Source organism: Ambystoma mexicanum, chromosome 5p, assembly GCF_040938575.1.
Source record: "Ambystoma mexicanum isolate Mex_15411 chromosome 5p, UKY_AmexF1_1, whole genome shotgun sequence".
Classification (NCBI taxonomy): Eukaryota; Metazoa; Chordata; class Amphibia; order Caudata; family Ambystomatidae; genus Ambystoma; species Ambystoma mexicanum.
In genome coordinates this window covers 858,061,466-858,075,388 of record NC_090930.1, presented here as the reverse complement: position 1 = coordinate 858,075,388, position 13,923 = coordinate 858,061,466, and the positions used below count along the sequence as shown (strand labels likewise).

Sequence of the window (13,923 nt, the reverse complement as noted above, 5' to 3'; positions counted from 1 at the left end):
TTCACTGCACCACCCGTAAATGCCCAGATGAAAATGCTGATGTCAATTGTGGCACGGAGCAGTGATCAGATAGATAACTTTGGCCTGCAATCCTCCAAACCCCAACTTAACCGCAGCACACTTCTATGTGCACCACCGACTCCCTTGTGCCCCTGTGCTGTCATTTCCTCCCACTTACGTGGGACGGTGCTAACATGCCGCTGGGTCCCTTTTTGCTTTTTCCCCAGCCCCCCCCACTTAGTGCAATGGTAAGCGGGGGGACACCCCTGCTCTGCTTGGGTGCAGTAACGGGGCTGGGATTTTTGAAGGGAGCAAAGGTGCAGTTTTCGTATCGGGTGACATTGTAGAGTTGCAGTAATGGTCCGATTCCTATTTTTGGGCAATCTACTATTTCGCTATGACCCAGGACATGAAATGCCATTTTTCTCAGAGGTGGAGCGCATAACATCACTACATTTTTCAAAGATCGTCCGTTTGGGGTTTTTATCCAGATGCCACCCGAGCACCTGGGTTGTTTTGAAGACTGTCCTGGAACCTCTGAAATTGAGGGCATGCCCAGATACATTTAGAGAGAAGGTGCATTCACACATATTAAGACAATGGGTGTTAACCCCCCCGCCCCCATCTTTGAGGCTGTCCAGGAAATAATACACTGTATAGCAGACAGCTTGGCATGAACTGCATTAAATTTGTGCCCGAATTGTAGATATTTCTAAAATGACCGCAACCCAAGCAGAAATCGTTCGGCAGATTGGCAGTTGAATTGAGCTGAAAGATTTCAGTAGCACTGGACTTTTCTGATCTCTCGTACATTGATAGGCAAATGCTTATCCATTGGAGGCCAAAGCCATTCAGCATATAGGTCAACAACGTGTGATCCCAGCCCTTCACAGATTTTTGTTGCGACCACCTGTGAACTGCAGGTCTGTGAACAAGGTCCTTCCTGATCGTCTTTATTCTGAAACCACAAGAGAAAGTTGTGGAAAACTGCCAAAAGGAGGATTCCGTCACCCCACCCCCTGAAATCTCACGCCGCCTACATACTCATGAAGTGGTTGCCTATGCACTCAGCAATTTCCTTTTAGGGGGATGCAAGCGGGCAGTAGTCTTTTAAATGCAAACAGGTGTCACCTGCAATAGATGTCTGAAGCCAGACTTTGGAAAGGAAGGCATCAACCCCGTCAGAAGGCCCAACTTCAACAGTCCTATTTGCAGTGCAGAATTAGTCTGGATATTCGACAGTTCTCAGAATACCAGTCCATTCATGTTTTCTATCCTTTCCATAGACTGCTGGCCCTTTACGGATGTTTCACTTGGGGGAAAATTATCAAAGCTAACGTGAGGCAAAAAAGAAGAACCTTGAATTGGTAGTGGTGACCTCACACTAGGAAACCGGAAATAAATGTTCTATGGAAGCTAATAAACCACTGAAGTGAAAGCAGCGTTTTGTATGCACATGGAAATTGCTTTGCTAATGTATCAAGGATTCTCATCCTGAAAATGGGGAAGAGAATGGGAATCGCATGTGGAATTATACTGGTCCGCGAATGCTAGCATAATCTCTCCCCAAGCATTATTTTGTCACACTAAAGCGTCACCTATGAGCACAAATCAAAAAGCTAATTATGCAATATTTTAAAACGCACACATTTTCTGCCTTATTTACAAGTGCCATTTACCCCAATGTGGTAATGGCACATTGTATGGGGCAATGATTCAGAGATTTGGCACCAGACTGAATGCAAATGGTTCTCCTCACTCTACTGTGCATCTAATGTTTCTAACAGGCATACAATTATGATCAGCACGTACATCTGCTGTGGCAAATTAGCCAGTGACTGTTGGAGGCCTTGTATCTGAAATGTTGAAGAATTGTAGGTGGTCCCTAACAGTACTGTCGGTAAGGCTACAAACTGGCTTTTACTTTTGCTTAGTAAACACCACAAGTTACAAAACTGAGTTTTTATTTGTCGCATTTGTCATCAAATGGCTCAAACAGCAAATAAAATCATTGGAAAAGGGCATCAGCCTTGCACATTACAATTGTTGTTGCTGGCTTCATCTCACCTCAGTACTCGTCATGGAGTTTGCAAAGTAAGAAACGTTTAGTGGTTAAAATCCCTGGTTACATAAACAGATTTAAAGCCAGGCCTGGATGGCCACATTTACTTCTTTGCAACTTTAGTTTAATGCTGCACATGGCGTATACTTCCAGTTAAATGTACATATAGAAAAACTATAACAAATACATATTTTACATGGCAAGTTATGTGAAGAGTTCTAAAATACCGCAAAAACTTTTTTTAGTATTTAAAAAGAACACATTTGCTAGGTCTTAATTTAGTTCATGAGAATAGAAAAACAAAAAGGTGGCAAGCAGACTTGACAACTTTCCCTTGCAATACTTCACCCACACCAAATTTCCAAAGCCCTTGCAAATGTACCATCTTATTTTAGTTAGACAGAGGGCCAATGTGCCAGTACCCCACTCTATTCTGAAAATAGAATAAACTAAGGAGATACAGAGGCAAATATTGAGGTCCATGGATTCTGTATGCAAACAATTTAAACATCTAAAGTTCTGTACTGCTAAACTGGGTAGGATTATTCATAATTAACTGAAACAAGAGCCCAAGTGCTCATTCATAACAAAACAATACAAACAGTAAAAAAAATGTGCCAACAGCTTATCCTGCTTACATCTATGCGCACAATGTACTTAGACACAGAATGTCAAGGTTTTCCAACAAGATGTGCTGCTGCTGACTGAGAAACTCCCTAGTGCCAATAGGAGATGCTCACTCAGCTAGTGGCATCGACAAACCGATAAATCAAGCACACACAAACAAACACTACTTCAATGGTGTTAGTGTCATTAGGATAAGGGAAAGGGGCCAGGTGCAAAGGGCTCATGTACAGTCTATTCTGTATGAGACGCTGCCTTTCAATATCACTTTGCCCATAAAGTATCTTTGAATCACGGTTACATTATGTTACTTACATTACAGGGGACTGGAGTGCGCACTGAGCTTAATGTTCAAGACAAGGAGTATGGCACAAATTTGAAGACCAGACAAACCTGGTTTCTAGCGCTATCTCACATAAAACCTGCATACCACATTCATTACATACCCTGTAATGTGGTTTGCTTTAAATTAAGGCATACTGAAATGTGTGACACTAACAATTAACACCACTATTTTACGTAATTGGGATATGCAGATTTCACACATGAATCACTAACATTTCCAACTGCATGTACAGATGTCTCACATGCATCCTTATTTTGTAATTTGCATAACTCTTAATTGCTTTATGCAGCTGGTCACCAAGTCTTTGCTGTGCTGTTTCTTTCCCATGTGAACAATGGCAATATTTGAAGTATGGTCATGAGAACAAGTTATGAAATGTTTCTAGTGGCAAGTAGGTTTGTAAGAAACCATTGAGTGCCATCTTATTTTGTAGTTCAATTTTTGTTATGGACTCCATCTTCAGCATTTAGTAGAATTTGGTTTTAACATCCGAGCAATGCCATACAGTATTCAGTTTGTTGGCGTGTTCCGCCTTTGGGGTACCTCAAATTCACACCTTTAGTGTTACTCTGTTGTGGACTGGAGCGATTTCAGTTCTTGAAGTCTTGAAAGGCATGCTCAAATTGGGGACATTGCTAGGTAATTAGGTAAAATAGGAAGGCTGTTTTGTGACATGGATTATAAAATGCAACATCTTTCACGGATTCTCTTAGCTAGACTTTTCCTCTTCTTTTTTCCATTTTTCTCTTTGCTGTCTTCCATTTTTCGGGCACGTATTTCTCGCATTAAATCAAAAAACACCTAGCAAGACAAAAAAAGGAAACCATTTATTGAATGTAATCTAAACACAAAATTAAAAATTCTGAAAAATGTATGCGGACAACTGAATACAATTTTGAAAGAATAGTAGGTCAGGTACTGGTGTGCTGTAGATGAACAAGTTACTTACCAACTGTAACGTTCTTTCGACTGGATGCTCCCCTGACGTATTTCTCATCTTTGATCTGCGTTCCACCAGCTTCGTAAAACATTTCTTGGCAGAGGGCGCTGTGCATGATGTCGTGGCGTTGATGTCCCTCAAAGGTCGCCGTAGCGTGTTGACGTCCCCAGCAGTATAAGTAGCTCGTGCTGCTCCCGTTGGCTTCAGTTCTGTTTTTTCGTTTCATTATTTGAGGAACTATTCAGCGTACCTCAGACTGCAAGCTCTCCGGAAAATACAAAGTGTAATTTACGTAAACTGTACGGTGGGGTAGGCTGGGAGGGGCGATTAGGAATACGTGCGAAGAATGTCATAAAAGTCAGTGTCTTCCTGCCTGGCAATTTGGAGATGGTCTGCAGACCTTTTCAGGATTGCATTAAAAGCCATCTTGCCAAACGAGAACACATCTCGGAAGCCAGAAAACGAGCACACTGGCTCCCAATAAAAGAAAGGATCATCTCCAAAACTCTTACACTGACTCACAAGTGCTTTCACCTTACTGCCCCCGACTACCTCTCCCAAAGGATCCACCCCGTCTCTACTACGAGGCCAACCAGATCACCATATACTAACATGCTTTCTGTGCCATTAGTAAAAAAAAGCCAGAGCTGGCGGCTCCAGCTTCCCATATCTCGCACCCACTCACTGGAACGCCCTACCTCCTATAATCCGAGGTGAGGCCTCCCTTTGCACCTTCCGCAAATCCATAAAAACCATCTTATTCACATAAGATTCCTCGCACCAGCTGAATACATCTCCTATGTTCCATTGCATAAACTGTTTGTAATGACCAACTGTACCAACCAAAACAGCAGATCTATGCCTGTTGAATACATAATGTACTGATGAATGCTTCTTTGCCTGTAACTAAGCTCTTGCAAGTAACAGCGCCTCAATGCCCATGGGTTACTTGCGCGCTATATAAATTTAAATAAAATAAAAAAATAAAAAAATCAATTGGCGATGCCTCCTTCTGTGGAGGCGAGGAGGGAGGATCCAGACAAATGGTGTCTGGGTCAGGGATTTGAGTGGGGGAAAGCCAAGGAGCTTAGTCTACAGGCTAATCTTGACCCCAATCTGGGCACTGGTCTGGTGTGCCCTGGCCAAATGGATTGTCTTCCTGACCATAGGGATCCTCGTAGACCTCTTCATGTTCTGAGAGCTCAAAATCCCCTTCCTGTGGAATTTGGCTTGAATGGTTCTGTATCCTTTGAAAACTAGGGCAGGAATCCTCCTCCCTAGGTCTTTTAGGGGTAATAAACTTTTCTGAAAAGTCTACAAACTGTGATAGTTTGTCCATATAACTCTCAAACCTCACCCTGGTCCACAGAGATGAACCAGAGGGGTAGGTAGGGGGTAATGGCTCTCCAGGTGGAAAAGGGTCCTTGGGAGGAATGGATTCATCAGACAGAGTTTGAAAGAGGAATCAAAAAATGTGGGCTCCTGGTATGGAACCTATTCTACCCAGGAGGGTTAAATCAGAAACAAAATACACCAATGAATAGGTTCAAGGGTACTCATACACAAAGGGCTCCCACAATTGGTTTAAAAAAATGACTCTTCGAAATTGTTATCACAGGGAAAGATCTCTAGAGGACTTTTTATGTTGTAATTGCACAAAAACACAACACAATTTACTGAGAGAGAATAGACATCAATGGTTTGTTGGACCATAACAGAACATAAACGTAAATGCTTTAAAACACCATTTACCACCAATGCTCGGGACAAAGTTGAACATGGTGTGTGTGCAACAAACCCAACCTCTGTGGAGGTTTGTCAAAACAGACAGTTCAATTGTGAAACAATTCAAAGCGGAATTCTAAAGACAACGTAAAACAACTAAGAAGCAACAGATAAGATTTTTCATGTGTGAACAGCAATCACTGTGCTGTGAATTCGGGGAGTAGTATGTCTACACCAGGTGTTTCGGCCGTTTAGAATTGGGCTAAATGAGCCTCATCTTTGTGACGGCCATCATCAGGACAAGGTTCTGTACACGGGACGTCTAAGCTATGTAGCAATTGATAGGCACTGTATTAGAGATCCATACGCCACACTAGGCTTTTCACATTCTTTTCCCTGCACCAGTAGCAAAACATATTCAAATTGCAACGATAGAGACTTCGTTGCTGGCCTTCTGGCCGAAAGTAACACCTCCATCACGGCATCCGGGAGGTCCCAATCCTTGTAGCTCAACCTTTCAGAAACCAAGCGTTAAGGTTGAGAGTGTTGACTACTGGAAGGAGTATCCCAACCCTCCACTTGAGAGAGAAGATCCTCTCTTTGTGGAGGATGTATCAGAGGACAGGTGGACATGTCCAGAAGGTCTGGGTACCATCTTCTGCTGGCCCAATCCAGGGCAATGAGGATCATGTGGCTCCTAAACAGTCTCAGCCTGCTGATTACTTAAGAAATGACAGGGACTGGAGGAAACACATACAGCAGTGGGAATTCCCAATCCACCACAAACGCATCTCCTAGAACTCCTCCTGGTGGAAATTCCCTTGAGAAGTACCGCTCGCACTTCCGGTTGACCCTGAACGCAAAATGATCCACTTCAGGGGTTCACCCAAAAGGTGAAAATCTCTTGAAGGAGTTCCTGAATCAACTCCCACTCGTGGGAGACCATGCGCTGCCTGCTCAGAGCATCCGCCGCCGTGTTCTCCTCCCCGGCTAGGTGAACTGCTGACAGGAAGATTTCTTCTTGAATAGCCCTATACCAGAGCTCCATTGCCTCTCTGCACAATGGTAGTGACCCTACGCCTCCTCTCATGTTGAGGTAGTGCATGGACACTGTATGCAGGACATGCCTTCCCCGCACAGAAGGCAGAAAAGCCTTCAGCACTAGTCTGATTGTTCTCAGCTCCAAAAGATTGTGTGTAGTTTGGACTCTGATGGAGACCAACGATCGCAGACTGTCAAATCGTTGCCGTGAGCTCCCCACCTCTTAAGTTAGGCATCCGTCACTACAGTTATCTCCGGCCATGGTTGCCAAAAAGCATTCTCTTTTCAGAATATTTTCCTCACAGGCCCACCACAGAAGATCCTGTGAGACTCTGGTCGGGATCTGAAGCTGGTCTGGCATCGGTCCCGAGAACTGAAACAATGGAGTTCTGAGAGCCCACTGAAGGGACCTCATCTGCAGGCAGGCCCTCTGGCACCAGAAAAATGCAGCATACCAGGAGGCCGGGCAACCTCTGGAATTCAAAAGCCTGGAGAATGTGGGCATTCTGGAATTCTGTTACCACCCGGAGAATGTCTCGAGACCTCACCTTGGGTGCCAAGCACTTTCCCAAAGGACGTGTCCAAGACAGCCCTGATGTACTGGAGCTGTTGGGAAGGTGTCATCTGGTACTTCTTGAAATTGAGGGAGAAGCCCAGTCTGTGAAGGGAGTGGCAGGTAACAGATGATCCAAGGCTTGTTTGGGAGAAAGCGCCCTGATCAGCAAATCGTCAAGGTAGGTGTAGACGTGAATCCCTCCTCTCCTGAGATGTGCTGCCACTACAACCATCAGTTTGGTGAACACCCTCGGGCAGAGGTCAATCCGAATGGCAGAACTTAAAACTGATAGTGCGAGCCGCCAATGGCGAACCTCAGGTATTTCCTGTGCTTCAGATGGATCAGCACATGAAAATAAGCATCCTGAAGGTCCAATGACCTGGATATGAGAAAGAGTGACCATCTTGAATGTGTTCTTCCTGAGGAACTTGTCTCAGTCCTCAGTCTTTCTTGGGGATTTAAAAAAAAATAAAAAAAAATTAAAAAAAATGGGGAATACCCCTGTTCCTCTCCACTACAGGCACTGGTTCCATAGCACCTTTCGCCAGCAGGGTTACGATTTGAAGCACAAGCAGCGGATCGGGAATCCTCAAAGAGTGTTTCCCTGGTGGATTGGTCTGAGGCTTCTTTACAAAAGGAAGGCAGTAACCGTGGGCTATTGTTTCCAGAGCCCAAGGGTTGAGATGCTGAGACAGTCTGCCCCCGCACTGGTGAATCGTGACAATCCTTCAGAGCGGGTTTGAAGCAGCTGCTGCAGACGCCGATTGCAGGGAGGCTCCAGCTTCCCACGTCCACCACGAGGAAATTTTCGTTGGCCTCTTTGACTGGCCATTCCTCTCGCCCTTCCAAATGAGGAGTAGTAACGAAAAGATCGACCTCTCCAAAGTTGTCCGCTAGGACGAAAAGGCTGAGGTTGCCTAACAGCAGCACCTAAAGAATTGGCTGCCGCCTTAGAGGTCTGCAACTTCTCAAAGCTCTTATCAGCCTTGCTGCCAAAAACGTTAGACCCGTCAAATGTCAGGTTGAGAAGACAAGCCTGCACATCAGGTGCAAAACCAGACTTCCGCAACCACTCGCACATGGCTTCCTTGCTGTCCTTCATAGCCAGGAAGCCGTTCCTTTCATCCCCTTCCGGAATATGCTCCGCCGCCATAGATATGCACTCCCACAGAGTACGAAAAGGTTGCCATGGCACAGGTGGAGTTGGCCGACTTCAGCGTCATACTCCCTGCCGAAAATATGTTACGCGCCCATCCACCACGCGCTTATCGGCCCTATCAGGAGGGATGGTAGGGCAAGTTAACTCGTACGAGGTAGCTGCTTGGACCACCAGACTCTCGGGAGTGGGGTGTTGGGACAGGTAGCCGGGGTCGCTCCTGGAAGGGCGATATTTACTTAAGAGATTTGTCCACCAACGGATTAGTCCAAATTCCTGGCCACCATTTTTTGAAGAGCCACATGGAAAGGTAACAGGATCCGTAGGTGGACCCTGGTCCAAAATGTCGGTGAGATCATCCTGATCAAAATGTACTGAGGTCTAGACCAGCCCAAATATTCAACAACTTTAGACAGAAGTTGCCGGTAGGAGGAGTCAGCATGCTCCCCTGGCTCTGGCTTGCCGAACTCCAGTTCAGGAGAGGTGTCAATACCACTAGCATTATGTCGAATGTCTCAAGGATCTTGCATCCTACTCGCCTCTGAAATGAGACATTCAGACACATTAGGGGTACCATATTGGAGACCAAAAGGGGCATCTTCCTCATCCAAATGCTCCTCCTCCTCAAAAATAGAAGTGAGGCACTTTTTTCGGAAGAGGGCCAAACATTTCTCAGGTGCGGAACCCAGAGGCTTTGAAACAGTCGAAGGTGCCGACTTAGACCCTTCTGTTTTTTGGAGGCTCCACAGGTCTGTTTACTCTGGCTCGAGGGCGCACACGTTTCCGGCTGAGACCGCTCCTTGGCAGCTTCCACAGAAGGCGCGGACACAGAACCCTGCCTTGTTTGTCAAAGATTTTAAGCATCTCCACACGGAAAGCTTCCCACTATGCCGGTGTCAACTTCTTGGACAGGCATGTCACCCTCTCAGGGGTGCCGTCTGACAAAGACGAGGAAGGTGACCAGCGGTGTCTTCTCCTTGAGTGCTTCAACGAGGACAAAGTGGAAGGAACCACCACGAGACCTGGAATGCTTGTCCTTTTTCCGCCGAGGAGAGCCGCCTCTCGACTCGTCAGTCCAAGGCCCAGCAGGTCGGGACTTATGGGGTTTGGACACCTTGCCTACCTGAAGCTTCCCCTTTCTGCCCTGCAAGGCCTTTCCTGACATGGATTGACACTTGGAGCACGTATCCGTCTAGTGGCCCTCACCCAGGCACCACAGAGACTTGATGCCGGTCCGTAATGGATATTTTGGAATAGGAGTTCTCATTTCTTGAGCCCGGATCGAGGGGTCGTCGAAGTGGAAGACATGCCGACAAAGACAACAGCGAATACTTCACAAGTACAAGGCGCGCCGAGATTCACGAAGCAAACACGCTTGCGGAAAAACAGAACTGAGGCCAACAGGCTTGTGAGTGCTACGTCCAATATCCGATGTGGTCACCCTCGACAGAGGTGTTCGAGGGACATCGACTCGATCGACATAGAGTGCCCTCTGCCGAAAATTTTCTGAAACAGCCGAAGCTGTACATTACATGTCAAAGATGAGGAATACGTTGGAGGACACAATCCATTCGAAATATATATGATACATTACTCACTGTAATCGTATTTCTGATGCTTGTATCTGCTTAGATTCACATGCTATGCACATCTAGGAAGCTGCAGAGTATTACAGTTTTCGAAATTCAAAAAGGGACATGGACAGGGCGTGCCAGTAATACTATCTCTAGTGTGACGTCCACTGTACCGAAGGTCCTTCATGCGTCGGGGTCCCTCAGATTGTTTTGTTCTGACATGAGGTTGCATGAAGTGTAATGCGGGTACAGTTGTATCCAAACAGATATAGACAGAAAGCTAACAACATCTATGCACCTTATCCCAGGGGAGGAAGGGTGGGGGCATGTGAATCTAAGCAGATACTAGCATCAGAAATACGATTACGGTGATAATGTATCCCTTCTGAGGCTTGTGGAATCTGCTTAGATCACATGCTGTGCATAGTTTATCATTGTTATGAGAAGGTGGTGGGTTGTGAGAAGGAGTAGCAGCAAATAGATGTTTTAGAACTGCTTGTCCCACCAGTGTATCTGCTTTGGAATGTGTGTCAATGCAGTAATGCGGAGTGAAAGTGTGTACTGAGCTCCATGTAGCTACTTTGCAAATGCTGTCTAAGGGTACATTTGCAATAAAAGCTAGAGTAGCTCCTGTGCTCCCTGTGGAATGAGTTATTGGTGTGAAGGGCAGTGTTTTATTTGATAATGAATAGCATAGTTGTATACATCCGACTATCCATCTGGAGATAGCATTTTTGGAAATGTGGTCCCCCTTTCTGCTTGTTGCTATGGAGAAACAGTTGATCTGTCTTTCTAAGCGGTCTGGTCTCATCTATGTAGTGGAGGACCGCTCTCCTCATATCTAGTGTGGAGTTTAACCTCGGCTGAGCTAGTTGGATTCTGAAAGTACGGCGGAAGCTAAATGGACTGGTTTACGTAGAATTTAGAAATTAATTTAGGGGAAAACCTAGGATGAGTACGTAAAACCAATTTATCTTTATTGACAATAAAGAAAGGGTCTTGCACTGACAAGGCTTGTAATTAACTGACTCTTCTTATGGAAGTAATAGCCACTAAGAAGGCAGTCTTGTAGGTCAGGTGTTTAAGACTCGACTGGTGCATAGGCTCGAAAGGGGGTCCCATGAGCTTTGCTAGCATTACATTGAGATCCCATCCTGGCGGGGGATTATAATTTGGAGGGTGGAGCCTCTTTACTCCCTCCATGAATGCCTTAATGACCAGCACTTTCCACCACGAGACTTTATTTTGAGAGGTGGTATAGGCTGATAAAGCTGCCAGGTGGACCTTTAGAGTTGAATACTAACCTCGGATCTAACAAGTGGAGTAAATAATGCAGAATGTGTGAAGGAGTACATTCTACAGGGTTTTTTTGTTTTGACTAGCACCAAATTACAAATCTTCTCCACTTGTCGAAATAGCAACGTCTAGTGTTTGGTTTTCGTGCCTCCTTGAGGATATCCATACACCGCTGGGGTAGATTAAGGTGTCCGAACTCTATGATTTCAGGAGCCATGCTGCCAAGTTCATAGATTGTGGTTGAGGATGTACCGTTGTTCCCCCGTGTTGGGTTAACAGGTTGGTTAGGTACGGGAGCTTGATGGGAATCACACATTGCCAGTTTGCGCAGATGTGAATACCATGGTTGTCTCGCCCACATAGGACAAGAGTCATCTGTTCTCTGTGCATCTTGTTCACAATCCTGCTCATTAATGGTGTTGGGGGAGAGGGGTGTGTGGTGTGGTGGGGGCCAAATGGGGTTGGGGGAAGCATAAGCAAATTTCCTTGACCAGTTCATCCATAGGGCATTTCCCTTGGAGTCTGGCTGGGGGAACCTGGAAGCGAAGTCTGGGCATTGCTTGTTTTCTCTTGTAGCGAACAAGTCTAGTGTGAGAAAACCCCATTGAGAGAAGATGTGGTCTACGACGCTCGAGTGTAGTTGCCACTAGTGTTCCTCTGGTAGGGGATCTCTGCTCGGAGAGTCTGCTAGAGTGTTGAGTACCCCTGGAACGTGTTGGGAAGATACGAACATCCCCCGTTTGAGTGCCCACCTCCACATTTCTTGTGCCAACTTGGAGAGTGTGTGCCCCCCTGCTTATTGATATAGAACACGGCAGTTGTGCTGTCTGTTAGAATTAGAACCAACTGGTTTGTCAGTTGCATCTCGAATGCCTGAAGTGCCTCGAGTACTGCCAGTAGTTTCAGCAGATTGATGTGCTGTGTGGTGAAGGTAATGAGCCCCTCACCCGCAAAGTGACGCCTCTGTCGTGACAACCGCTTGCGCCTCTGGATTGTGGAAAGGTTTTCACTTTGACAGATTTTCTCTCGACCACCAGCGTAGGTTTTGTACCAGTGTTGGCGAAACGACCACTAGATCGTCCCACTGACCACTTGCCCGAGACCATTGTTTCGCTAACCAATCTTGCATTGGTCGCATGCGCAGACGTGCATGTGGGACTAGATTAATGCACGATGCCATCATGCCTAGTAACCGCATTGCTTTGCGTACGCTTATCTGGAAACCGGCGTGATACTGGTGTATTTTCCGAAGCATGTTTTGCACTCTTTCCATGGATGGAAAGGCTAGGCCTTTTTGGGTATTTAATACAGCTCCTAGGAACTGTTTCGATGTATTTGGTACAAGATTTGACTTTTTCTCGTTTTTCGAGAAGCCCAATTGGTAGAGAAGATCTATGGTTCTTTGCGTGTTTAGTTTGCAAAGATGGGGAGTTTCTCCTGTGATTAGCTAGTCGTCCAGGTAGGGGTACACTGGGATTGCCTCCCTGCGCAGGTGTGCTGCCACCACCGCCAGTACCTTGGTAAATACCCTTGGAGCCGAGGCTATTCCAAAAGGTAGCACCTTGAATTGGTAGTGCTGGTTTGCTACTTTGAACCGCAAGAGTCTTCTGTGCGCATTGAAATATGAAAATAAGCAGCTTTCATATCCAATGTTGCCATGTAATCCCCCACCCCCCGTTTTAGCAGAGGGATTACTTCTTGTAGCGTAGCCATGCAGAGTTTTTGTGGCTTGACATATTTGTTTATAGAGCGCATTGTTCGATCTTTCTTTGGTACAAGGAAGTATGTTGAATCGATACCCTTGTTTACCTCATTGGACGGCATCCTTGAGGAGTAGCACGTTGACTTCTATCAACACGAGTTGTTCCCCTGTTCCTCTCTTGACGTCTTCCTCTCTGGTGCAGGGGGGATGTTTGATAGTGTTTCTAGGAGCTCCCCGCAATAACCTCCTGCTACTGTTGATAACACCCACTTGTCTGTGGTTATGCCCTCCCATGTGTGGGTGAAGTTTGAAATCCATCCCCCGACTGGGGAGGCATGTAAGGGGACCTGTAGCAGGGTGTCATTGTTTGGGAGGCGTTCTTCCACCTCTCGAAGTGGAGGTTCTCCCCCGGCCGCGGCCTCTGCGCTGGCCTCTAAGATAACCATGGGACGCTTGACCCTGGTTGTAATTCCAAGAGGTATTCTGGTTTTGTCTGTAACCGGAGCCTCTTTGATTTTGGCCGCGAAAATGGCAAAAATTGTTCCCCTCCCCGCCCCCACGTGTCCGGTCTGTTTATTAGTAAATTGGCCAAGGGACTTCAGTTTTTCATACTCGTCCTTGGCCAACTTCAGAGCATCCTCCACTGCTTTGCCAAATAAAACATTAGGTTCTATTGGCATATTGAGCAAGGTTGCCCGAGTCTCTAGTTTAAAACTAGACTGTCTAAGCAAGGCATGGCGCTTGAGGATAGTGCCCTCTGCGATGACGCGTTAGGCATTATCTGCAGCATCAAGGTTGTTTTCAAGCACTGCTGGCAGTGGCTCTGCCTCCGGCTGCGACAAGGGCAAGTTTAGATTTCAGAGGTTCTGGAGCAGAGTCAGCTAGGGCAGTAATGTCGCCC

General features: G+C 46.1%; 1 protein-coding gene across 2 annotated transcripts in view; it reads right to left on the bottom strand.

Annotated features, from left to right (window-relative positions):
• Positions 1 to 1,947: 1,947 nt before the first annotated feature.
• RALA (RAS like proto-oncogene A) overlaps positions 1,948 to 13,923 on the bottom strand; it is a 334,245-nt gene continuing 322,269 nt past the window's right edge. For both annotated transcript variants that reach the window (XM_069613286.1, XM_069613285.1), the window contains one exon: positions 1,948 to 3,833. In XM_069613286.1, the coding sequence (XP_069469387.1) occupies positions 3,711 to 3,833 (123 nt within the window). In that variant the 3' untranslated portion in view covers positions 1,948 to 3,710. The remainder of the gene's footprint in view (positions 3,834 to 13,923) is intronic.